This window comes from Chinchilla lanigera, unplaced genomic scaffold (assembly GCF_000276665.1).
Source record: "Chinchilla lanigera isolate Chin_1 unplaced genomic scaffold, ChiLan1.0 scaffold00005, whole genome shotgun sequence".
Classification (NCBI taxonomy): Eukaryota; Metazoa; Chordata; class Mammalia; order Rodentia; family Chinchillidae; genus Chinchilla; species Chinchilla lanigera.
Window position 1 is genome coordinate 16325390 of NW_004955406.1, and position 24477 is coordinate 16349866.

A 24477-nucleotide genomic window follows, 5' to 3' on the forward strand; every position below is an offset into this window, starting at 1 on the left:
AAGACCTTGTCTCTTTCTTGATATCTAGCTACAGGCTTTATACCTTGTAGAGGACATGTTAACTTTATATTGCTTATGTAATATATGAATGCAACTTCCTTGTTAAAACAAATAGTAAAATGTTACAGATAAAACTGACTTCTTTTTTTAACTTCCTAAAAGTTTGGGTCTTTCTCTTGGGGCATGTTAAACTGAATTTTCTAAAAAAAAAAAAACTATTAAGAGATCTATGTGTAAAAATGTACAGTGGTACCTTAGTATTCATTAATTGCTTCTCAGAGTTATGACAAGTAGTAAAAATATTTAGTTCTGAGCAAATTGCTTTGACTGGAAAGGACACTGTGAGTCACAAGGTGAATGATACCAACAGGTTCTAGCTTGCATTTGAGTATCAAACAAATGATAAATACCGGCACAAAATTTCCACATCCAAAGGCAAAGAGTTTTAAAGTTTTATAGCAGTCAAGTACCAAGGGATGACTGTATTTTTATAGGTTCTATTCATAAAGTAGAATTACATAATTCACCAAGAATCTCAAATATTGACAGTTTCTATGAAACCAGCATCTAAAGAACCACTTCCCATTTCTACAAGCATCAATTTTATAAAGCATATTTAACATTTTAGCCCATAAATTCCAGAAAAGTGTAATTCTCTCTGCAGATCAGAACATAAAATTATACATTTTGCTTTAGAATTATATTTTTTCACCTTTTCTTCCTCCAGTGTAAGCTGGATATAAAGTGTTTGTTTAGAAAATAGGAATTATTGAACCCTGAGTTTTTAACCGTACAATAAACAGTGTCCCGTACACCCTCACATGACTTCGTTTAATCATTGCTGTAACCGTGTGAGATAGGCGGCACCTCTATTCTCAGCTGTAGGAAAGAGAAACCCAGGATCAGATGAGAGAGATGGATTGCTTGGGCTTATATAGCTAATGAAGATTGGTCAAAGAGCTTCTGCCTGGTGAATTTACTTGGTTCCTCTTATCCCTGCTTAGTGATAATGCACCAATTTGGACTAGTCTCTGCTTTTGAGGTGACAATGCAGTAGTTATGTGTGAGAATTTATACCTCTTGTGCTTATAGTTGCTCCTATGGGATATACTTCAGATTCAAGTGAAAATGAATCGGGCTACCTTTCCCTTGTCATGTGAAAAGAAATGACCAAGACTCAGCGTTCCATAACTTCACACTTTGTCTCTTTTTGCTTTGTGTAGACCAATATTCCTCTGCCTGTGTGGTCTTTGTAAGTCCTACCTGTGGTTTTCCTACTTAATCCCTGGACTGAAAATTCTGCCATAATATTCCCCACAAATCATGGCATCAAGACACTGCTATCATAAGAAGCAGTCTTTACCTGCAGAAGTTATTTTGAATATAGGGAGTTGCAGAACAAAGGGGCATTTGCTAAGAGTTGTAAAGTGGGTTGGAAGCTGTGGGCATGGGGCCCTAGGATAGAGAGGCCCACACTGCAAGAACTACCTCTCGTAACTAGCTTTAGGCCCCAGGAGCAGATGGAAGACTGAGCTCTCCTGTTCCTTGCTAAAGCCACCCCACTCTTCAGGTCTGAGGCCTATTGAGGTAAAGCCACCAAGGTACTTGTTTGGACTCTGTCTGTTCCTGGATCAGGAAATGACCCAGAAGTTTCTTTCAGTGCTCAGGTCTCTTTTGTGGTGTATGAAAAGGAAGAGGTTATGGGAGTTCCCAGAAGGCTTTGATGTCATTTTCTGCTGGAGTCCAGAGCTTTCAGTTCTGCTCTTGGTTTCCTTAGGATGTGTTTCATGTCTAGCCCACACCCAGCTGGAGACAGAGGACTTCATATTGGAAACCGTAACCTATGGGTCTGGATGTTTCTTAAATTATGAAGGAATATTTACTACTTCAAAGGGAGAAGTGAAAAAAATGGGGAGCAGACACTGTAAAAAGTGTGGCTTGTCTTTCCCTCAAAGGAGAGGAAGAAGGGAGAGCTGTGCTGCCTTGACCACTGTAAATCATAAAATCACCCTAATTAAGCCAGCAGTGCAAATGGACACTCTATAAACACACTGCCAAGAGTCAGGAAACACCAATCTGTGGATGAGAAAGAATTTTCATTAAAATAGAAAACCTGTTTTACACTCCCTCTTCCCACCTTAGAGGAGGTCCCTGCCATTAGATGTTTTGCTGTTTGTGCACTGAGAATAAATTTCCTGGGGCCACACCACCCTTCAACCATGATAAAAAGCCAGAAAAACGCACCTAGGACTTTGTAAGGTCAAGATTCTAATCATAAACCACAGACATAACATCAGGGAAAGTTGGGGACTATTCTGAACAGAAAGTAGGGGTAGTGTTAAGCTTTAAGAAATCAAACCAAAGTAAATTATCACATCATATAAGTCTCGTATGGAAATAAACACTGGACCTTTAGCAGCAGCTAGGAGAAAGGCTGTATTTCATTCTTGAACTTTATGATTTTTTTTCTATTAAAATGTTCCCAGGGACAAAGTTTTCATAGTCTACTCTGAATTTCTGATGCAGTATAGTCAGTCTAACCATCCAGGAATATTCCTTACAAATAATGGAATTTTCCTGTGCCTTTAGCTTGGTTGGTTTTCCACCTAGAGATAGAATATATAAGCTTGGGGCACCAGAAAAACTACATAAACATAAGCAGTGTTTTAGGGTTCAACCTCAGAAGCAATAGACTCTGCAGTAGCCACTCTTCTATGATATAACTCACATGCTCAGTGAAAAATTCTGAGAAAATTAGGGGCAGGATAAATACAGAGGTGGAGAAGGATAACTAGGTGTGGAAGTTCAGAACTTCAGAACAGCTTGGTCTGTTAACTTAGATACTGGCTCAATGGTCATCTTGTTCTCTTCTCTCTCTTTAGTAAAAACAAATATGAAGGCTTAGTCTCTCCAGTAATGTTCTCTGAGTGATCTTTTTGAGAAATCTAATGAAAGACAGGTACAAGTAAGAAAAAGAAAAAGAAAAGCAAAAACAGTGCACTAAGCAGTTTCAGAAAAAAGGTAAAATAGTTGGTAGTTGAAAATCATCTTTCTCTCTCTCTTTTTTTTTTTTTTTTTTTTGGTTTTTTTCCGGTACCAGGAATCGAACTCATGACCTTGCACTTGTCAGGCAGGCACTGTGCCCCTGAGCTAAATCCCCAGCCCCCGACCTTTCTCTTTTGTTATGACTTTTGGTGCAACCTTGAGGACTTTTCTGTGCCTACTCCTGTATTTTTCCCATTTGTTAATGGCAAGCTCTCTGAGAAGAACAGACATGGTGTGGCACATGCTTTGATTGCTTATGAAAATAATGACTCATTCATGTATGTGCTTATGCCTAGGTGTGTTTTAATAGACCTGGAGTTGCCACAGCAATTTTCATTTTCTTGACATCTGATGGCCCGGCCCCTGGGAAGCATCAGCAGCCAACAGTAACTCTGTATCTGACTGACATCAGTGGAAACAACCACTCTCTTGGTGAGTCTGAGAATGATTCCTTGAGAACTACTAGAGGACAATCCAGCAGACCCACGAGTCAGTTTGATGTCTATTTCTGGTATTGTTTGGGATCTCTTCTATATCACATAGCTATGGAAAAAATAATACTTGACATGGAAACATGGTACTAGATGAATAGTTTAAAATATTAATTCATCTCTTTACTTCTCTTCAGGAACTTATGAACTGTCATGCCAGCATAACCCACTGGTTATCAATGTGACACCTGATTCAAATGTCCTCGCCCACCGTACCACCTCCGTGCTGCTGAATTTCTCATCCCATTTGGTGGGCATCTCAGCGGTGGCTCTAAGGACATCCTCCCACATCAGTCTTTCAGCTCCCAACAACTGTGTTCCAGAACATGAGGGGCAAAAGCATCAGGGACAGAGGTAGAAAGTCCCCTTTCTTCTTTTCTTCCTTTTTATTACTTTTCTTCCTTTTTATTACTGCTGTCATTTAGATGTAGTATCTGTTCTGATTGCTTAATCATTAACTGAAAAATGAACTTAGGACCTAAGACCTACTACTGAGTCCTAGGAAGCAAGCAAAGAATAATTTGTGGAAGGTATACTGGGTTTTATATTTTTCTCTTCTTTCCTTAGCTGAGAATAATTTTTATATAAAGACTTGACATCTTTTTTACATATGAAACCACTGACTTCAGATCAACATTGTTTTATAAACTGACAAAAATTCTTTGCCACAATCTCAATGTTTCCCCAGCAATCTATAGTTTTCCACTTGCTCTCAACTGGAAAGTGTAGACAGCAAGTTTACCAATTACTGCTAAGACGTGTCACAAAATCATGTAGAGTTATACATGGAAATAGGCAATATAGTAGCTACATGTATCTTTCTCTGGATATCTGTGATTATCATCTAGACAGATGAGAGTGACTGGATTCTTAGAAGCAGATAGTATAGGCAATGTACTTCACTGTATTGGTGTGCCCAAGGTCAGAGAGGAGCACTCCAAACTCAACAATCTGTACCACAATTGTGGAAGAATCATCTGTCAATGATCTAATTAAATGAATGGAACCAAAGGTAATGAAGTTCACTCCCTTAGAGAGTGAGAACTGAGATCACTTTTTATTACTAGATGATCAGGAGATCAGGATTCTAGTCACAAAAGCTGAGATTCCAGGAAGAAGTCCAGTGCCACCATGCTCAATCTAGGTTTACCAGAAGCCCATCTCCCAAAAGGATAGGGAGTACACAATGGTAGTAGATTATATAAGGTCCGTATTTCTGTGGGCCAAATTAAACCAAATTTTAGTGGCTTAATACAACCAATCTTATGTCACAGTTTCTTTGGGTGAAGAATCTAGATGCAGCTCAGTTGGGTGCCACTGGCTTAGGTCTCTTATGAGGTTGCAGTCAAGCCATTGGCCAGAGCTGTAGTTACCAAGGCTTGAAGAAAGTCAGAGAGTTCACTTCCATGCTCACTTGCATAGCTACTGGCAGATTCCAAAGATCCAGAGGTGCTGGCAGTGAACATGCTTACATAGGCATGACTCAACTCCTTGACACATGGGTCTCTCTTTATATTGAGTGTCTTGGATATGGCAGCTAATGAAACAAAAGAAAAGGCGAGACAGAGAGAGTAGATTGGCTGTATGATACAATGCCCAAGACGGAAGCCATAGTCTTTTCATAACATATTGGAAGTGATAGCCCATTAATCTTCTGACATTGTGTATTCATTAGAAATGAGTCAGTAAACCCAGTCAATATTCAAGAGAAGGAGTTCACATTAGGACACATATCACTGGGGACCACCTTAGAAGCTGTCTACCACATAGAGTAATAATAGTTTATGCTCATTGCATACCAACTATATGCCAGACACACCATAATGTAAGTGCCAGGAAAGGAAAAGAGTAAGGGATAGATTCTGGACACTGTACATTGTGACATTAACTGCTTCATCTGCAGCGTACAAGTTTTCTTAGTGAGCAAATACCTCCAAACATTAACACAAGAATGTAGACTGTTAAAATAACATTCTTCATTAGAATTATTGCCTCTCCCCCACGTATTTTCAAATTATTTCCTCAGCTAGTTCTAACTCTGGCCTCAAGCCGTACAGAATTTCTTTCAGGTCCCTGAAACATGTGTTCTTGATGAGCTTTGCACATAATGTTCCTACTTTCTTGAATGCCTTCCAGTCCTTCACTTCCACTCAGGCTCCACCAACAGGGTTCACCTTCTGTGAAGTTTTGGCAAACCCTCTCGCTGTTTCCATAGGACGCAATACATAACCCAAATTGAACAAAAGTCATTATCACATTGGGTGGTAACTATTATTTACTGCTTGTTCTTTCCCATAAGACTATGAGCTCCCTATAGAGGGAGTTCTGCTCAGTATTTCTCAGTACCTGCTAGAGGTTCTGGCACAGAGTAAGTACCAGGAACTGTGTGATGAGTGACTGTTGCTGATGTTATCTTTAGCAGTTCTATGGAACAGAACTAAAGAAGCAAACAATCAAAGTTGAAGTCATAGCCTCCTTAAACTTGAAGCCCAATAATTTCCCTCATCATTGTAGCTGTGAAACTTCAACAAAGAAGTTAATTAATTATGATCACTGCTGGTAGTTCTTCACTTATGTTCATGTGGCATTTTGGGAAAAACAAGTTTTATATGCATGCATGCAAACCAGTGGAAATGGGATATGATCCTCCAGTTTACACAAAGTGTATCTGGAATGCATAAGCACTTCCAAACCACATGTGACTGACAGGAACCATGCAAATTGGCTTTTCTTTCCCAGCCAGAAGATCAGTGCAATATAGGACAATTTTATATACAGGAAACTTAGTAGATCTCATGTATCTTTGTCATGAATATATTTAAAATTTGAATCATTATGTTCGTTTAAAAATGGAAGCCTTTCTGTAGCCTTGTGTCAATCACATTCGTATATGTAGATACATCATTAATATGAAACCCTCCAATTCTAGGCATGGTAAAAGAGATTTCTGACTACCTCCTTCTTACTCTTTATGATTTGAATTCCATTAATACTTACATGGGTAGGGGAGAGCTGACAGATGCTTGGCAGTAGAAGATGTGTTATCCATTTTATGTTTAACAACTAATGATCATTGGCCTGTTCTGCCTACAAGTCTACATCTTTAACCAACCTGATTGGTCAAAAAAAAATCTCATCTCAAAGCCAGTAAACCTAAGTCTTGCTCTGTGGTGATAATCATAGTCTTTGCATTGGTCAAAGTCATTTCTTCCTGCATGTTCCCTAAATACCAAAATTCAGAAAAAAAAAATACAAAAACTCTTATCAAAACCAAAACCCAGACCTGGCCCTGAGTGTCTGTGAGAATTTCCTTTTGATTGCAAAAATGTGTGTTGGAGTTAAATTAAGAAACATCATGGGAAACCAGAGCATATACTTGTGTTCTGAAAAATATCAACTAAGGAATGAAACCATAATTAAAGAAAAGAAGGACACAGATCATTCTTCATTTGCTGGCCCCCTTGGCTTCTTTTTAGGTGAACAGCGATACTATTTTTCTAGAATGGAATCTGGTTCATGGACAAGCCCAAGGAGAAGACCAAGATTTTAGGGTTGGATCATTTTGAATCTGTATGTCTATCAGGCATCCAAGTCAGAAATCCACTAGAGAGTTGTCTATGTGATTCTGTTCTGAGACAAAATCTGAGGTGGATATAAATGAGAATTAAGCTTTTAAAAATAGATTGTTCCTTGGGTTTAGAAGAAAGAAAGAAAGAAAATAGAAAGTAGAAATGATGGAAGGAAGGAAGGAAGGAAGGAAGGAAGGAAGGAAGGAAGGAAGGAAGATAGGAAGGAAAGAAGGAAGGGAAGGAGGGAAGGAAGCCTCTTAGCTCTGATGTATGTCAGTCTTATTTCCTATTCTGGTATGATGGCTATCCAATTTATGATCCTCTGGGCTTAGCACTGATCATGAATCTCTCAGTCATGAACAGCAAGTTTAGTTTTCCTGTTTCTGCTCATCAGAGTTCAACATGAACTCAAGTCCTTCCTACTCTCAGAAGTTTCCTAGCTTTGTCATTTTAAGGAACAACCCAGAACAGTTTCAGCATCTGGCAGACCTCCAACTACCCTCAGATTTTTTGGATCACTTTCAGGAATAGAAACCATCTTTTGCATTAATGTCATGGGATTGAAGCGTGTCTGAAGAATCCAGATAGTGATATGTTAATTTGCCTAAGTGAGTAGATTAGCTTGCAGATAATCAGTACTCTTTATCTACTTTGGAAATTCACGGGGTCAAATCTACAAGAGTTTCCTAGTAGATTAAAAAGTACTGATAGGCACACAATTTCTCCTACAATAGGATTTTGTCCTTCTCTTCATACTGATACAATAAATTGACCACGACTCCTTTGACCCTATCTGATGCCATATTAGTAGGATCCTCAGTGCTGAATTTCTGGAAATAAAGAAGAATATCTCCTTTTCTACATCATAGGGTGATGCCCATGTTTGAAACTTCTGACTATTCATCTCTTAGGAGCATTTATGATTTCTTTTCTATTTCCCTAGATTTCTCTATCTACCTGTTCTATAAGAGGTGAGAATGCTGTGTAAACCTTCCAAACAATTGCACTTCTTTCAACTTTTTCTTGTATTTCAAATAGCTTTTGCTTTTTCTAATGTGATGTTACATAGGTGTATAACTATTGGTGAATGCTTGGTGTTTACTGGAATTGTATGTCTTGCCAAAAATTTTGCCTCTATAAACACTTTTGGCTTTGAATGTTACTCTGGAATTGAAATTTCCATCCCTGATTTTCATTTTGCTTGTATTTGTTTGATAAATATTTGCTTTTATTTTATTTTCAATCTTTCTTTAACTTCACTGCCAATGAGTCCAGAGCACATTGCTTCACTCTGCTGCTTAGAAAGACAGTAGTACTCTGTTAAACTACTCTGAGACCCTGTGGGAAAGATTTATCTCATAAACTTTCAACTTCTTACATCCTTTAGAATCTATAGTGCTTCTTCCTTTGAGATATTTATCTCCCAGGCCTTTGCCAGGAGTTCTACATTCCCACTCTCCTCACCTTGTTTCACAGAGACTCTTACACTTCCTGGTCTAAAATCTCAAAATGAATAAAGAGAGGGTGATGTTAATGGGAATAATGAATAGCGAACATATCTCTGGTCAGTGAAAAGCAGTGCTCAGCTTTCTGGTCTTTACGGATGACAAAGAAGAAAGAAAGGATGACTTGTTTACTGCTTTTAGTACGAAAGAGAATGCGAGGAAAAAGGAAATAACTACCTGTTACTTTTCTTTAGAATGGCTTTATTCTTTATTTTTTTCTGTAGCAAATAAAAAGTACATGCCTTGATTTTGTCAGCACAAAAAGGAAAAGAAGTGGGGATGCAAGCTCAATAGGACAGGGTTATTTCAGAACATACCTTAAGGGCACTAGACACCAGACCAGTTAACCTTCATATGCTATAAGGTCTTTTTAGAGTCATGAGCATAAAAGAGGGGGCTGTGGAAGGAAAAAGTCACAATGAAAGTTCAGTACAAAGGCGCTGTGGCTATCCTCCCAGGACCAAAGGAGTTGCATGCTGTTTGTCAAGAGCTGGGCTGAACCACTGGGAATTCTAGGGTGGAGCTGCACTTACTGGACCTTATCAGCCCATGACTATACATCTGCAGCAGGTGTAGAAGCATAGCAGGGGGAGGCTTTTAACATGGTCTCTACTTAGATCAGGATGGAGGAGGTCAGATGACTTCAGGTTTTGAATGATATTTCTGAATTTAACTCCAGAGGAAAACCCCATAGATTTTAGCTGCCAATCTTGATATTTTGATACTGAAAACAGTTTCATATTATTCTGTATTATTGATCTTTGAGAAGGAAGCAGAGAGAAATTATCTTATAATTTTTTTTTTTTTTTGAGGCAGGGTCTGGCTATGTAGTACAAGCTAGCCTCGAGCTCACGATAGTCCTCTTGTGTCAGCCTCCTGAACGCATGCACCACCACACCTGGCTACTTTATAATATTTACGTTACAATACTTTTTGTGAAATTAAATGCAAATGATACACGTAAAGTTTATAGCACACCCTGGCACTGGGTTAGAGCAGTCCCGTGGCAGTTCCCATAGCACTCCTCATCTCTATTTGTTATCATCCTCCTTTAGCAGCTGTGCTAGTTTCGATATATTACCTCTTCATTCCAAATATATCCTCACCACCTACCTTGCAATGCCAGAGCTGTTTTATTACTTACCCTTTGCCAACTGACACCATGCTTCTCAAGGACCTTATGAGAGGAAGAGGAGGGGCTGATTTTCCTCACTTCTGTATGCTTTCTTCTCTTTTGCTGCTGTGACATGCTTGGCCAGTGTTGATCACAACACCCACACTCAAACCCAGCAGCCCTTGGGTTCCTAAGGCACTTGCTTCAGTTGGCTTCTCACCATAGTCAACCAAGGTGATGCCACTGAATTTCACGTGTTATTAGCATTCCATTTTCCATTCTCAAGGAACTCAGCATTGTACTCAAACTCAAAGGCACAAGGAATCTGATCCCTAAAACTCAGCATTGTGAATCTATCTCATGTTACAATCCCCAGTACTATTCTATGCCATTTGTGGCTCAGTAAAGACATAGCAATTAGAATAGGGAAAGTTTACTATAAACATTATTAACTAGCAAGAGAGGAGTAATGAGACTCCTAAAGAGTAATGAGAATGCTAATACTTTTAGGAGTGTGGAGGAATACCTTAGGAAAGAACAAATGAGGCAAAGTCTCCTCATCCAAAGCTGAGAGTCAGTGTCATCAGAGAGGGCAAGGCTGTGGCAGACTGCTGTACAGAAGTTTGTTAAAGTGCCATGGAATAAGACTGACAATCAAGAAATTGCCCAGGGCAATGCTGATAAAAGACCATTATAAGCTGCATCCTGGGGAATTATTGGAACTTTCTGGAAATCTGCCCTTGGGATACCACTAATATTTGCTGAGAGGCAACTTGCACAGATGAAACTTAAAGGCACCCACTGGGATCCACTGAAACCTGTCAGGATCCAGATGAGTTGCTGGCAGAACTTACTAGGATGTGCAGAGGAGCATTGCCCCTCTCCAGGCGGTGAGCACCACTGGCTGTCGCATTCACCACCACATGCCAAGTGCTGTGGAAGCAAGCATAGGAAAGTCAAGAGGAGTAAAGAGAAATCCCAGCAGCCTGCAATGTCTCTCCAGTGGCATCTACTGAAAAACATGACATCAGGCTGACTGGCAGGAGGAAAATGACTCCATGCTCTAGGTCTAGAATCAGAAACTAGCCAGTGAAGCAGGAGTTGGGAACTGAGTGGTGGTACATTGGTAACTGGCAGAGTTGGTCTCACCAAATAACTGAGAAAAACCCCTTTCGCTCTCTGCCTTTTTATTCAAATAGGATTTCATTTAAGTTCTTGGTTTAATAAGATCTTTTATTCAGTAAACTTGTAAATAGTGTGAGCTTATGTGGAAATGTGTCTTTTCTTATAGTAATGTTTTGAATTTATTTTAGCTTAATTTAATATACATTCTGATTGAGGTGGGTAACAAGTAATGGATACTCATAAAATTGGGTACCTAGGTTTGCTTTAAACTATCACTTATCAAGGCCAGGTATCTTAATAAAAATTTAACAGGATACTGATCTTTTAAAATGAATATTCGGTGCAAACTTGAGTTCTGTCTTCTATCTGTAGCTTACCCCTCCACTTTCTCTATGTGTATATATATATATATATATATATACACATGTATATATATAATACCTATTTTTTATCATCTATGTATAACATATATACATGTACTCATGTTTTGATTCTTTTTATCATGGACAAATGAGAACTGATTTTATAAAAATTTATTTCTAATACAATGGGCACATGTTTATACATATTGTTATATTTTACTTCCTGTAGAAGAAAGCCTTCTTTATTTTAAATCAATTAACTTTCTATAAAGTTTAATGTAAATTGACCTAGAAAACTATTCAAAATGATACATTTATGTGTGGATGTTTGTGTGTGCTTATTGATGTATATGTGCACTTATGAATACAGAGACTATTTATCATCCAAAAAGCAATTAAATGCCACATATGCCAGGAATCATCTCTTTCAGCTGGGAAGCTCAAGCTGCGCCTTAGTTGAAATTCGCAACACTAAGACTAGAATCCATGTAATGATTTTCTAGTAAGGAAAGCACCCGTTCTAAGAAAGGCTGCTTTGGAAATATGTACATGTCTACTCATTTCTCCCAAGACATCCTACAACTCCTTCTCAAACTGTATTTGGATTGGTAAAACCGATATTTAGCCTGCTCTATTCGAAGAGTACCTCTATTTTAGATATACTTAGGTAACCGAGCATATTATTTTGAGAAATGGTGAAACAGAGCTGATGACTAAATATAATGCAGATAAGTTAGAAATATTTGATGGAGTAGGATATGAAAATGGAATTGTAGAGATCCTTTGGACATTTGGAGAAGATTAGTAAATTTATAATCTAGATAAGGATAATTTTTTGGGCAGAATCTAGGCATTTGGGGTCATCCAAACAAGAGCAGTTTGACCCGGTGTCTATGGGGAATTTTCTTTCTTAACAGAAAATCTAAGAGAAAAATACTGTAGTCTACTCTCTCTGATACAAGAAGTATAGGTAACCCATGAAATGAAAGTGTAATTTTGCAAGCCTGGTTTATGTGTGTGTTAATTTTTTACTGTTGTATAACAGTATTACTAGAAATTTAGCAGTTTAAACCAGTGCATTTATAATCTCGTAGTTTTTGAGGGTCTAGGCGAGGCTGAGCTGGGTTTTCTGTGAGGCTGTGAGGAGGTATCAGCCAGACGTAAGTTCTCCTCTTAAGATTTGTTTAGGGAGAATCCATTCTGAAGTTCATGTGGTTGTTGGCATTTGGATCCAGGAGACTGTCAGACAGTTTCCTGTTGGATTTTTGGCAGAAGTTGCCCTCATTTCCTTGCCATGTAACCACTTGCACTGAGCACTTCACATGTGGCAAGGTATTTCTTCAAAACAAGAGAGAGAGAAACTGTCAGCAAAGTGACTTTATAACCTTTCATGATAGAATCACAGAACTAGAACCTTATCAGTGAGTTAGAAGGAAGGAAGTCATCTCATCCTCCCTCACATTTAGGGTTTACACGTGGGCCTGGATTCCAGAAAACAGGGTCTTGTCCACCATAATACATTAGCCTGGACTAGATGAATGTATGCATAGATCTTGGAGTTATAAGTATTTAACTATGTGTTTCTCATACTTTGATAGCGCCACACATGTAGCCATGTAGTTTCAACGTACTGGACAACGTGGGGCACAAGAGGCATGTAGAGAATTAGCATGCAGGGAAAAAGGAGGGAAGAGCAGTGATTCTAAAAGCAGGGTCTTAGCATAGCAGCTCTCTAGCTATTGGTAGCTGTATTATCTGAGCAACCCTTGATGAGACATACAGAAATTTCCAATGTGCCCTCTGTCCCCACATTATTGTCCTTTATTATCAAATCCTCCAACAAAATGTACCATTTCTTATAGACACATCATAATTAGCCAAGTCTGTAGTTTGCATTGTTTCATTCCTACTATGGTATATTCTGTAGAACTGCTTAAGTGTATAATGCCATGTATCCACCATTACGGTATCAGAGAGAACATTTTCATTGCCCCAAAAGTCCTCTGTGCTCTGTGTATTTGCTACCACCACTATCACTACTACTGCTCTCCACCTGACTCTCCTGGGAGCCTCTGATCTTTCTTACTATCTCCATAATTTTCCAGAGCGTCCTGGAGTTGGAATTATGCAGTATGTGGCCTTTTATGATTGCCTCTCTCACTAAGTAATATGCAGTTTAGTCTCCTGTGTGCCTTTGTGTGGCTTGATACCTCATTTTGTTTCATTGTTGAACACTATTTTGTTGTCTGGGTGTGCACCTTAAGTTTTTTTGCCCCTTCACCTACTGAAGTACATCTTGGTTGCTTCCAAGTTTCAGCAATTATGAATAAAGCTGCTGTGAAAGTCCAAGAGCAGGTTTTCGTGTAGCTATAAATTTTAACTAGCTTGAATACATACCACAAGGAGGTGAAATTTCTAATTCATATGGTTAAATCATGTTAAAGTTTGTAAGAAAATGTGTTATTTTTAAGTAGAATCTGAATATTTTTAAAGAGCAATGTCATCCTCAGATTTTTTTTCTTTTTTTTCCTACCTCTCCTTTTTTTCTTTCACTATGTTATGTTTTATGTGTAAAATATCCTCCAAAGCCTATGTGTTTGCAAGGTGATTGGCTTATTGGGAGCTAGAGCTGACTCAGGAGGTGGGGCCGAGTTGGGGGTGGGTCACTGGGGGCGTGGCCTGGAAGGGTATCTTCTTGTCTTGTTCCTCTCTTCTCTCTTTGCTTCCTGGCTGCCATGGATTAAACATCTTTCCTCTGTGTGTCCTTCCCTCATGCTGTTTCTGCCTTGAATCCACTGGTGCATGGATGGAAACTGTGAGCCAAAATAAACCGGTCCTCTTCTAAGTTGTGTGTGTCAGGTACTGTGTCTGGTGATGGGAAAGGGACTAGAACAATGAGTAATATTTTAGTGAAGGAAAAATAACAAGCACATGTATCATGCTTCAGTATGGGTCTATAGTCAAGGTAACAACCCTTAAGCTGAGCATTTACCTTCTGCACTAAAAATGTCTGCTATTAGGTTGCTGTCCTGGACATTAGTTGGAATTCAATATCCAAATCTTGTATATTTATTATAAAAATGCTCATATATAGCTGCATACTTAAGACACCTGCCTTACTTTCCTAAACGAGTTGTGTAAAGAAAATAATCAGGTAATTTTTTTAAAAGAAATAATCAATAAATAATGTTGATTGGAGTTCCTTGGTGTCCACAGACAGAGACCTGCTGACTTAAATACACATATACTACTTTACTCACTTTGCTTGGCTCTATGTGGCCTCTGATTTCATGTTAACAGTTCCTGAGATGGAGTCTGCAAAAATGCACAATACAGGGAGAAAAATCAACAATTAGCTACTCCCAAATAACTCCACTGTCTGTTTGCAATTTGTAAACTTAGCTGGAATTCAGGGTTTATGCTCTGTCAGACTGATTCACCCCAGTTACTTGCTCTCTTCAGATACCTTTCCCATAAGACTTGCTTGTGACGCAAAGACAGCTTTAGCCTTAGGAAGCACTCTTGAAGAGGTGGCTCTGCTGACTGAGATGGTACAAGTCAAATGCAGAGGATGGCAGTATTACCTCCATTGTTCATGGAGAATTCATTAGACATAGGATTTTTCTTGGGGGCAGAGGGATGTGGTAGAAAGCAAAGCAATTTTCCATTCATCTTTGCTTCTGTGACTATAATAATACTTAGGAATTTCAGGGAGGAAGTGGCTATGTTTTCTATTTAGGAGATGGATGGGCATAGGTGTGACACTGTTCTTCTTGGTTATGCTCTAGTTACCAGAAGAGGTAGGTCCAGGTCATAGAATCTCTGAGCTCCAGCGGGGAGCAGGGCACAGCCCAGTACCTTGGCATTCTATCCATGCTATAATCAGTTTCTGAGTCTGATCTTAGTATTAGAATCATTCCATCTCTGTTATCTGTCCTTTTGCTACATGCTTGGTTATTCTCTGGAACACTCACTGCTGCTGGTTTAGCAATTCCTATTGTACTTCAGTTATTTGGAGCTCATATTTTAAATGCCAACCTTTCTCTTTCCTTTCTGCCTGGATGAGATCTGATACCTTGCCAGTCCTTCTTTTCCTCTGTTTAGTCTTATGTAGAATTTTCAGATGGTCTCTAGTTTGATAGCTTTCTAAAGTAAAAGATTCCTTTCTTTCTTTTGCTTATAGACTGAAGGTTAAATCTTTTGCTTATTTTTTGGTTCCTCGCCTTTTATTCTTAGCAGAGGGTTCTCTTTTAATGCTCCAGGATAGTGGGAAATGTTCTTTCTTGCTGCTGGGAAAGGCAGTACTATAGAAATGAAATATGTATTATATTTCTACTCATTTGATTATCTTCTTCCCCAAAGCGGTTTAACAAATTAACATTGAATCTGGTTTTGTTTCTGCTCAGTTTCTTTTGAGCAAGGAAAGAATTATAGCTGCTCAATTGTTCCCTAGGTTTCTTGCCCAACTTCCTTTTCCCAGAATGATTTGCCCATAAAATAAAAGAGAAAGAGGAGAACCCACTAGAGAGGATTCTGATTTCCCTGGTCAGTGACAAATAGCCTGGTGAACACCAGGTCTGCACTAGGAGACATGGACCTACTTGTGTCTTTATGGCAGTTTTTTTTTTTTTTTTCATAGGGTCATAGAGGAAGAATGAAAAGGTCTTGGATGTGTCCTCATTTGGGGTTTATTTGGAAAGTGGATAAGAATATTCTGGAATAACCTTCATTAAAATTAAAGCATTACCATGTTAGAGATTGAGATTGTTTTTAGTGGAATATCTTCTGAGAAAAAGTTGCTGGCAGCTTTCAATCCAAAGCTAGAAGCAGGTACACCTATCTTAAGGAGACCTAGAACTGGAAACTAATTCCAAGGATTAGACTGATTTCAAAGCAGAGCCTTCAAAATAGGGAGTCCCCAGTGAATTATAATACCTGAAATTCTGCCGCTAGGGATTATTTTCTTGAAGTCTCAGAACATGTCTTTAAAATAGTAAATAACTGTATACCAGAAATAAACATGTTTATCAACTATGTATACCAAACATACGCTCTTAGGGACCTTGAGAACTCAAAAACCAGATCAGGACCCTGCTGCAATTAAAGTTAGTGCAGGCCTCTGGAGATTCTCAGGGAAGATGAACAGTAGAAAAATGGTGCTGAAAAGAAGGATGAATTAAAAGTGTCACCTACGTCCCAACTTTGCTCAGGGATAACTCTGTCAGGATCGTCTATGTTCATAGCAGCTGGTGAGAAAAGTACAGAAAATAAAAGCAAACCAGTATTTCCAAAGTTCTATCTATTGTTTTTCTGGCCTGCCAAGTTGACAGATGCTGATTGATGAATGTGACCACGAACTTGGGTTAGAGTGACTCTCGGGCTGAGGCTGGTTCTACATGCAGTGGAGGAAGTTTGGTGACTGGAATGGAAGTTTGGTGACTGGAATGGCTGAGACAAACTCAGCCGCATGTCTCTGCCTCTCACTTTTGGCTGCGCCTTCTAGTCTCACCTCCTGATGCTAGTGCAGTCTCTTCCCTCCTTCAGGCCTTCACTTCTCCATATGAAACTATTAACGTTGCCAGACTTGAGAGTGCTAGGAAAAATAAAAGAACAGACGGCAGTAATGTTCCAAAATCTGATGTCAACCAAGAACTGGCAAATTCTGGGATTAATAGATTATGGGAGAAACATGAAGCTTCTGTTGCAGAGCCCAGAAATTTTTTTTTAAGAAAAAGTAGCCACTGAGGATAGCATGAGTCCCACAGGGGCCCAGCATATGTTTTAAGTTCTACTTCTGCCTGTGATTTTGGAACCTGTTCAAGGTGCTTGTACAAATCCTTAGGATCTCTGTTTATGCATAGTTTAGGAATAGCCCATGGAGAAGACAAGCTTCCTCCTGCCACTGCTCTAGGAGTGGCATGGTCCGAAGCCCATGCCCATTAAACTTCATCAGTGTTGTTTCTCACTTAGCTCCACATGTTTAAAAATTCTCCAGGCTGAGCCTGTGAATGTGGCTGAGGAAGTGTCACTTCCAAATTCATAGTCTAAGTGGTGTGCAGAGATGAATAGTAGGCAGGATGGGAGTCAACAGTGCAGTCACTTGGCGGGCTGTAGGGGTCACTCCTCACCGGGAGATGCCTCACTGGGGGATGGCTACTGCTTTTGTGTATTGTGGGGGTAGACATATCAGTATGAATATAGACCCTTCCTCTGCTTCAAGTGGATGATTCTGCTTCCCTGGACCAGTGTTGAGAAGCACAATTTCTGAATGTTAGCCAGCAACTGAATTGTTTTGACTTTTCTTTGATATTCAACATATTTTATACTCTACCTGAAAATCATGGGCTCTGAAACTCGGTGAGAGAAATTTTGAAAGGGAGTATTTTGGGCTGTTTGATGTAAATCTGTTTCTCTTTAGAAGGACAGGGGCATTTGGATGGGGCTTCTGGTGTTACTTCTGTTATGGTAAAAACTGTGACCAGAAGTAGAAATGAGCAAAGTAAATTACCATGTACTGGAGCCACCAGAGTCTGGGCCTGAACTAACAGATAGTCACATTATAGGAGAGATGGACATGCCCAGATAGGACTATTTTGAGGGGCCACACTCTGTGCTGAAACTTACATAAAGGGACAGGAACAAACTCCACTTCCCTAGAGTACAGGAATGAAAAAGTCTGCTTGGTACAGTGATTTGTCCTTTCTCTATCATGTGAGGGAAGAATCAGCATTACTGATGAGATTCAGATGAAAATCTCCACAAGAGAAGAACTTGAGTCAATTCTTCCTTCACAGTCTGTGTGGTCCTTCCATAAAACACTGCAAATTACCAGCACTGTTTGGCCCAAGAAGGGTGTTAGATATTTATTTGGTATTTAACCTGGTTCCTGTGTTATAGAGCAGAAAGGATGACAGAGGTGAAGACGTAGAATGGAGAGGCAGAGTGGAAAATTTTGTTTTGCTTAGTTTTTGTTTTTTGGGTGAGTTTAGAGCAACAGCAAAGCTAAGGATAGATGCTATTGTTGTGACATTTGATTTTGCAATTGGTGGTGGGAGGATGGATGAGGATTCCTTCTCTTTCAGTCCATTCCACCTACATCTTACTCCCATCTGTAGCCAAATCCAGAGCATATATTCCTTCTTATCCCATACCACTGGTTTCAATCGGAATCAATAAAACAGAGTGGAGGAATGGAGAGAAATCTGATCTTCTTTTACTATCTAACCTTAGTGGAGCTGTTCTAGAGAAATCTACTAGGATTACTGTTTAGTCAATGGTGGTACTTCTTGGACAGAGGCACTGCAATATTTTGCTTAACTGTACAACTGAAAAATCAGGAATTAAGCAAAAGATTTATACTGGGAAAGAAAGGATATGAAAAACTCTTTCTTGGGTTCAGTACCACATCCTGTCTGTTCATGCATTTTCTGTACTTCCACCCCAATACCACCATCACCTCATCTATGAAATTAAATACCATGTTAAAACTGGAAATGAGCTTTGATAGAATCTAGTTCAACTCTGTCATTTCACAAATTTGCAGACAGAAGGCCAGAATGGTTAAGAGACATGCCTAAGGTCGTAGAGGTCAACAGGGGCAATCCAAGACCGGAACCCAGTCACGCGGCCTTGGTCTACTCCTTTCTCCATCAAAGCAGGCTGTTTCTTGAAAAGTGTGGTACAGATGCCAGACAATTTATCCTAAAATAATTTAGATGCTAGGAAAAAAAGTTGTGGTCAGATTTTTCTGGATGCTTCAGCTAGGGTGGGATGTTATTTTTATTTTTTATTTTTTTATTTTAAAGAGAATTTAAAAAACAATGAAAATGATACAGGATTTCAAAACAAGATGATAGGAAATTAACAATGGTTGTTATAGCCAATATTGTTATCTTCAAAGTAGTTGCTCAGATTACCAGATACAAGTATGCAAAATTGATCAAACAATTAAGCATTCACTGTTCTTTTCAATAAACTGATAGAAATTAGTAGTACAAATATCTTAGCTATTTTTTCTGTCCCTTCCTTCTTTTCTCCCTTCCCCCATCCCAGCTGTTCTTTCATGTAAAAAAGGAGATAAACATAACAATGAAACCTAGTTTCAAAACAGGTTATCAGGACAGTTACAATAGTTGATACACTGCACATTGTTGTCTTCCTAGTAGTTATTCAGAGTAGATAATATAAGCATGATATCTTGTCTATACAATATTAGCACAAAACTTTCTTTTTAACCAACTCAGAGAAACTGGCTGTATAACAATCTTAACTATCTTATGTATACATATATATTTTATTCTTTTTTCCTTTCTTTATTTCCCCTTTCCCCATCACAGTTTGTCTTTTCTTTTGAACAGTTTCTTTCCAATTCACAATATCTACTGTACATTTCAGATCTTATTTACTTGTTCATTTTTTCAAACTAGTGAGACAGTATAATGTTTACACATATGGGTCTGATTCATTTCACTTATGAGTATGGTCTTGAGTTGCATCCATTTTCCTATAAAAAACTCCATTTAATGGTTTTTTAAAAAATGCAATCCAATGTAAATACCATTAACATACCTCAGAGACCTACAGAGAACATTCCTGAAGTTATTTAGAACTGGAAAAGACCTAGAATAGCAAAAGCATTTCTGGACAACAAAGACAAATCAAGGGGCATCACAACTCCAGACCTGAAATTATACTATAAAATTACTGTGATAAAATCAGCGTGGTTTTGGCAAACACACACACACACACACACACACACACACACACAACCAGACCTGAGGATCAGAGGAGTAGAATAGAAGATGCAGACACATCTTATCTTTGACATTCAGCCACCTTATCTTTAACAAAGGAGCCAAACATATTCACTTGAAGAAAGATAGTCTCTTAAATAAATGGTGCTAGAAAAACTGGCTTTCCACATGCAAAGACTGGCTTTCCACATGCCATAGATGACAAACCTATGGCACATATGCCACACTAAATTTACTGGATGAGAAAGTAGGTAGAAATCTTGAAGACATAGGTGTAGGCAGAAACTTCATGAATAAAACCCAGACCTCAAGGGAAATAGTACAAAGAATCAACAAATGGGTTCTCACCTTATTAAAAAGCTTTTGCAAAACAAAAGAAATCACCAACAAAGTGAAAAGACAATCCACAGAGTTGGAAAAATTAAAGCCAGTTGTCCCACAGACAAAGGATTTATATCCAGAACATATAAGGAACTGAAAAAAATCAGATCCCTCAAATTCAAAGACTGAATCCGAAAGTGGGCATCAGAGATGAATACACACTGCTCAAATGAAGAAATACAAATGGCAAAGAAATGCATGAAAAAATGTTCAACATCATTAGTCATTCCAGAGATGCAAATTAGAATACTGAGATTCCATCTCACCCCAGAAAGAATGGCTATCATCAAAAAATCAACTGATAACAAATGCTGGAAGGGCTGAGGAGAAAAAGGAACTCTTTTCCACTGCTGGTGGGAATGTAGACTGGTGAAACCACTGTGGAAATCAATGTGGTGATTCCTCAGAAAACTGGGATTGGAGGTACCATTTGACCAAGGTATTCCCTTTCTGGGTATCTTTCCAGAAGAATTAAAAACATTATACCACAGTGATATATGTGCACCCATGTTTATAGCAGCACAATTCATAGTAGCTAAGACTTGGAAACAACCCAGATGTCCATCATCTGAAGAATGGATAAAAACATGAGGTTTTATTATATAATGGAATACTACTCAGCCATAAAAAAGAGGTTGGGATGTTGACTTTAGAAAAATTCAAAAGTTGGTGTCACTCTCATTTTGACTTTGGACCAAAGATTAATTAAATAGTTCTTTGTTGTTATATTATAGTCCTAGTGCTTTCAGAAGATCTAGAATATTCCATAATTCTCTTTGGGCTCAGTTTTCTGACTTCTGAGGTAAGGAACTTGGGTTGAATTATCTTTAAGTTCCATTTCAATTTTAGCAAAGTCTGATTTCTCTAAGATTGTGATCTCAGGGGGCGATATTCAGCTCATACACTTTCCTCAGCTCTTGCATGGGAGAAACAAAGGTTTCAGGATGATTCTAGTTGATTCTGGAATACTGTCATAGCTTTCTAAAGTTCTTCCAAAATGGCCCAGACCAGTGGCGGCAAACCCATGATGCATGGGCCACAGTGGGCTGTTTGTATCATTGAAAGCTATAAAAGGTTCACCATCAGTAGCCAACTCACCCAGACCCACAGCAGAATGTTGGATGGTGGCTGCCTGTGACTGTCAGCAGAACAGCCAGTATGTTATTCTTTTGTTAGAAACTACTCAGCTTCCAGCATCTAGAGGTGGGTTGGATACTATGTCAATATCCCCATAGTGGCCTAAAGAACTGGAACCCTAACAAGAGCTGTCTAGTGTCCTTTATAAACAGCTGATAACAAATTTGCTAGTGAGTCTGACCCTTCCACCTGTAGAAAATGAAGTCTGTTTCCTGTTGTTAGCCTTATCCTGTTCCTTGCTACCCATTGAACAATACAGGAAGACTTTGTGGACCTGCCTCTAAATTTGAACTTCAAATATAGATGTTGATTCCTTTCACTATGGAATTCTCTGAATTTGTTAGAATTTAAGAGGATTCACACATACCAAATTTTATTCATTTCCCAGTGGTAGAGGAAATTGTGTTTTTATCCATATCTTGAAATTACTGTCTTTCCCTGTGTTTTGTCTGTAAAACTTCAGAAATAGCTTCCCAGAACATCTCTTCCGTCTTTCCAGATCTTAGTCATTCATTAAGGTCAAAACAAATGCAATGATAAAACTTTCTCTTAAGGAACTCTGGGTTCATAATGAGTAAAATGATTTAATTATTTTCTCTCTTCCACTGTTTTTAAAGTTTCTTCAGAACAGGGGAAATGCTTTGTGGCTTCTCTGTGACATTTTGTTTTGAATACATAAAAAAACCCATAATGATGGAACAGTGAGACTCATTTCTGCTTCTGGAGTCACCCTTGCCATTTTGTAGTCTTGACCTATAGAATTTAGTAACATATCTTTTAGGTTACATATATCAGGATCTTTATAGGGCTGGGTTTCACATCTGTTGAGCACCAAAATCTGTAAAACTTGACAGTATCACAGAGGCAACAAAATCTCTGAAACTTGAAAATATCACAGAGGCTAGGATCTCACCCCAGGCCAAACTAATGAAAATCCCCAGGGGTGAGGCCTGGGTGTCTACTTTTTATCCCACACCTTTGTTAGTACATAATGTTTACACAGATTTATGGGTTTCCTTTTGGCAGATTTGACCATGCACACAGTATACTTTAATCACTTCCTCCCCACCACTCCCATTGACCTATCTTAGTTTTTTTCAGTACTAGAGATTTGGGGATTGAATCCAAGACCTTCACATTAATCTACATTCCCAGCCCTTTATGAATTTCTCATTTTGAATCAGGATTTCACTAAATCCAAGTTGTCCAGGCTGGGCTCAAACTTGTGATCTTCCTTCTTCAGCTTCCCAGAGTCCTGGGTTTATAAGCAGCTTCCATTTTTTTAAAAAGCTGCATACATGAGTCTAATGCACAGCTATGGTTTAGAAACCCTGCCTCACAGAATGAGTGCCCCTTACAAGGAGCTGTGCCCAAAGTAGTTTCTCACCTGCAGGCATCCTTATGTACCAAACCAGCCAGGAGAAAACAAGTGTCATGACAGCAGGACATTTCTAGGATTGATCCTGGGGGCCTCCAGAGTATGGGATTAAAATATATTTACCTTGAAACTATGGAAGTGAGGACTAGAAGAAAAAGTACATGTTTCTAAGAGAAGAAGAGAGACACAGAGCAAAGCTACAATTATGGGTTGGTGGCCCTCTCCATAGTGTGATTTCTAAGGGCCCACTGGCTTGAAATCCCATTATGAAAATTCCATCCTTTGATTAAGTCTTTGTTCCTTGTTTAAATGGACATACCTGTGAATCACATCTGATGGGGAGTATCATAGCTCCACCTGAGAACACAGTGTGATGAGGTGTGGGTAAGATCTTGAAAAAGCGGGTGGAAGGGGGAAGAGGTGCTGCCAAAGAAGGACTCGCACTTACAGAGCATTTTGCAGGCAGTGGCAGCTGGATTCTATTGTTTAAGGGAAAACTACTCAGAACTATAATGGATAAACGTCCTATCCTTTTCCTCTGCCTGTTGTGCTGAGGAGCTCCCACTTCACTCACTCCTGCTTGAGCTGCTAGCTCCTAAAGGGGGAAGAAAGCAGCAGAGAAGCCATCTCCTTATGGAGGTGATGGCTTTCTGGTCTAGGCTGGCCCTGAGAGGCATGGCTTGGAGATGCAGCTGGAGATTTTCCTCTGGCTCTCTGTGTGGCCTCCAGCCAGTCTCCACACAGCTTTAGTTTCCTTGTATGTCAAACCAAGATAAATACCTCCTTTCCCACTTCTCTAGGGCATTGAGGGGCATCCCTTCTGCCACTTCCATTAACTTTGTCCAAGGACTATAGGAAGACAGCTTTAAGATGAATTATTTTTGTTCTCAGCATGTCTTTATGATACCACGGCTTCCATTAGTCTGGGGGAGGGTGGGATGGTAGAAACCTCCTCACTGCATCCTCACTCTGAGGGGCAATGTTTTCAGTGGAAGAGAGTCTCCAAAGGGGGTTTGGGGTTGGGGTGCAAGAGAGAGAAGTCTTCAATTGGTACCAGATGTCATCAGAAGCTAACGATCTGACAAACACCGTCCTCATAAAACAAATTCCTTAAAAAGGAAGCAAATGGAAATATAAGCTAGTGAAAGAATTTGCAGCAGCTGCCCTAAAACCATTTCTCACTTCATAAACAGGTCTAGGTTTGGTCCTTTTTTCATTTTTCTTTTTTCTGGTCTTGGTCTTATTTTGGGCCACTTTCCCCTCCGGTGTGCTCCCTGTCTTGCTCTTCCTGCCCTGCTCCTCTGGGGCCCACCCTGGAGTAAGGCAGCTGTGCTTTCTGAAGTTTGGCCCATCTTAGTGGAAGAAGGCTCACTTAATTATTTGTTTTCTGTCCTGTCTCAGCCTGTGTTTGTCCTCAGTGACGTGAATTACTTGGATAAAGTCACTGAAAATAGCATGTAGTCTTTCACATTAATTTTTTGGCAATCAGCTCACAGAAACCAAGGCGTTAATAGAGCTTGGAGTTCTTTAGCATCACTCGAGAGGTATCCTCATCTCATTCCATAAAAGATGGTCAGGCTTTAGCGCTTTTATTCAAATATTAAATAAAGACTCAGA

At 39.2% G+C, this 24477-nt stretch overlaps 1 protein-coding gene across 2 annotated transcripts in view; it reads left to right on the forward strand.

The window, feature by feature from the left end:
• The window catches only part of Pappa2 (pappalysin 2), a 262402-nt gene that overhangs the window by 157626 nt on the left and 80299 nt on the right, over positions 1 to 24477 (forward strand). For both annotated transcript variants that reach the window (XM_013520972.1, XM_005374904.2), the window contains exons 13-14: positions 3342 to 3477; positions 3674 to 3890. In XM_013520972.1, the coding sequence (XP_013376426.1) occupies positions 3342 to 3477; positions 3674 to 3890 (353 nt within the window). The remainder of the gene's footprint in view (positions 1 to 3341; positions 3478 to 3673; positions 3891 to 24477) is intronic.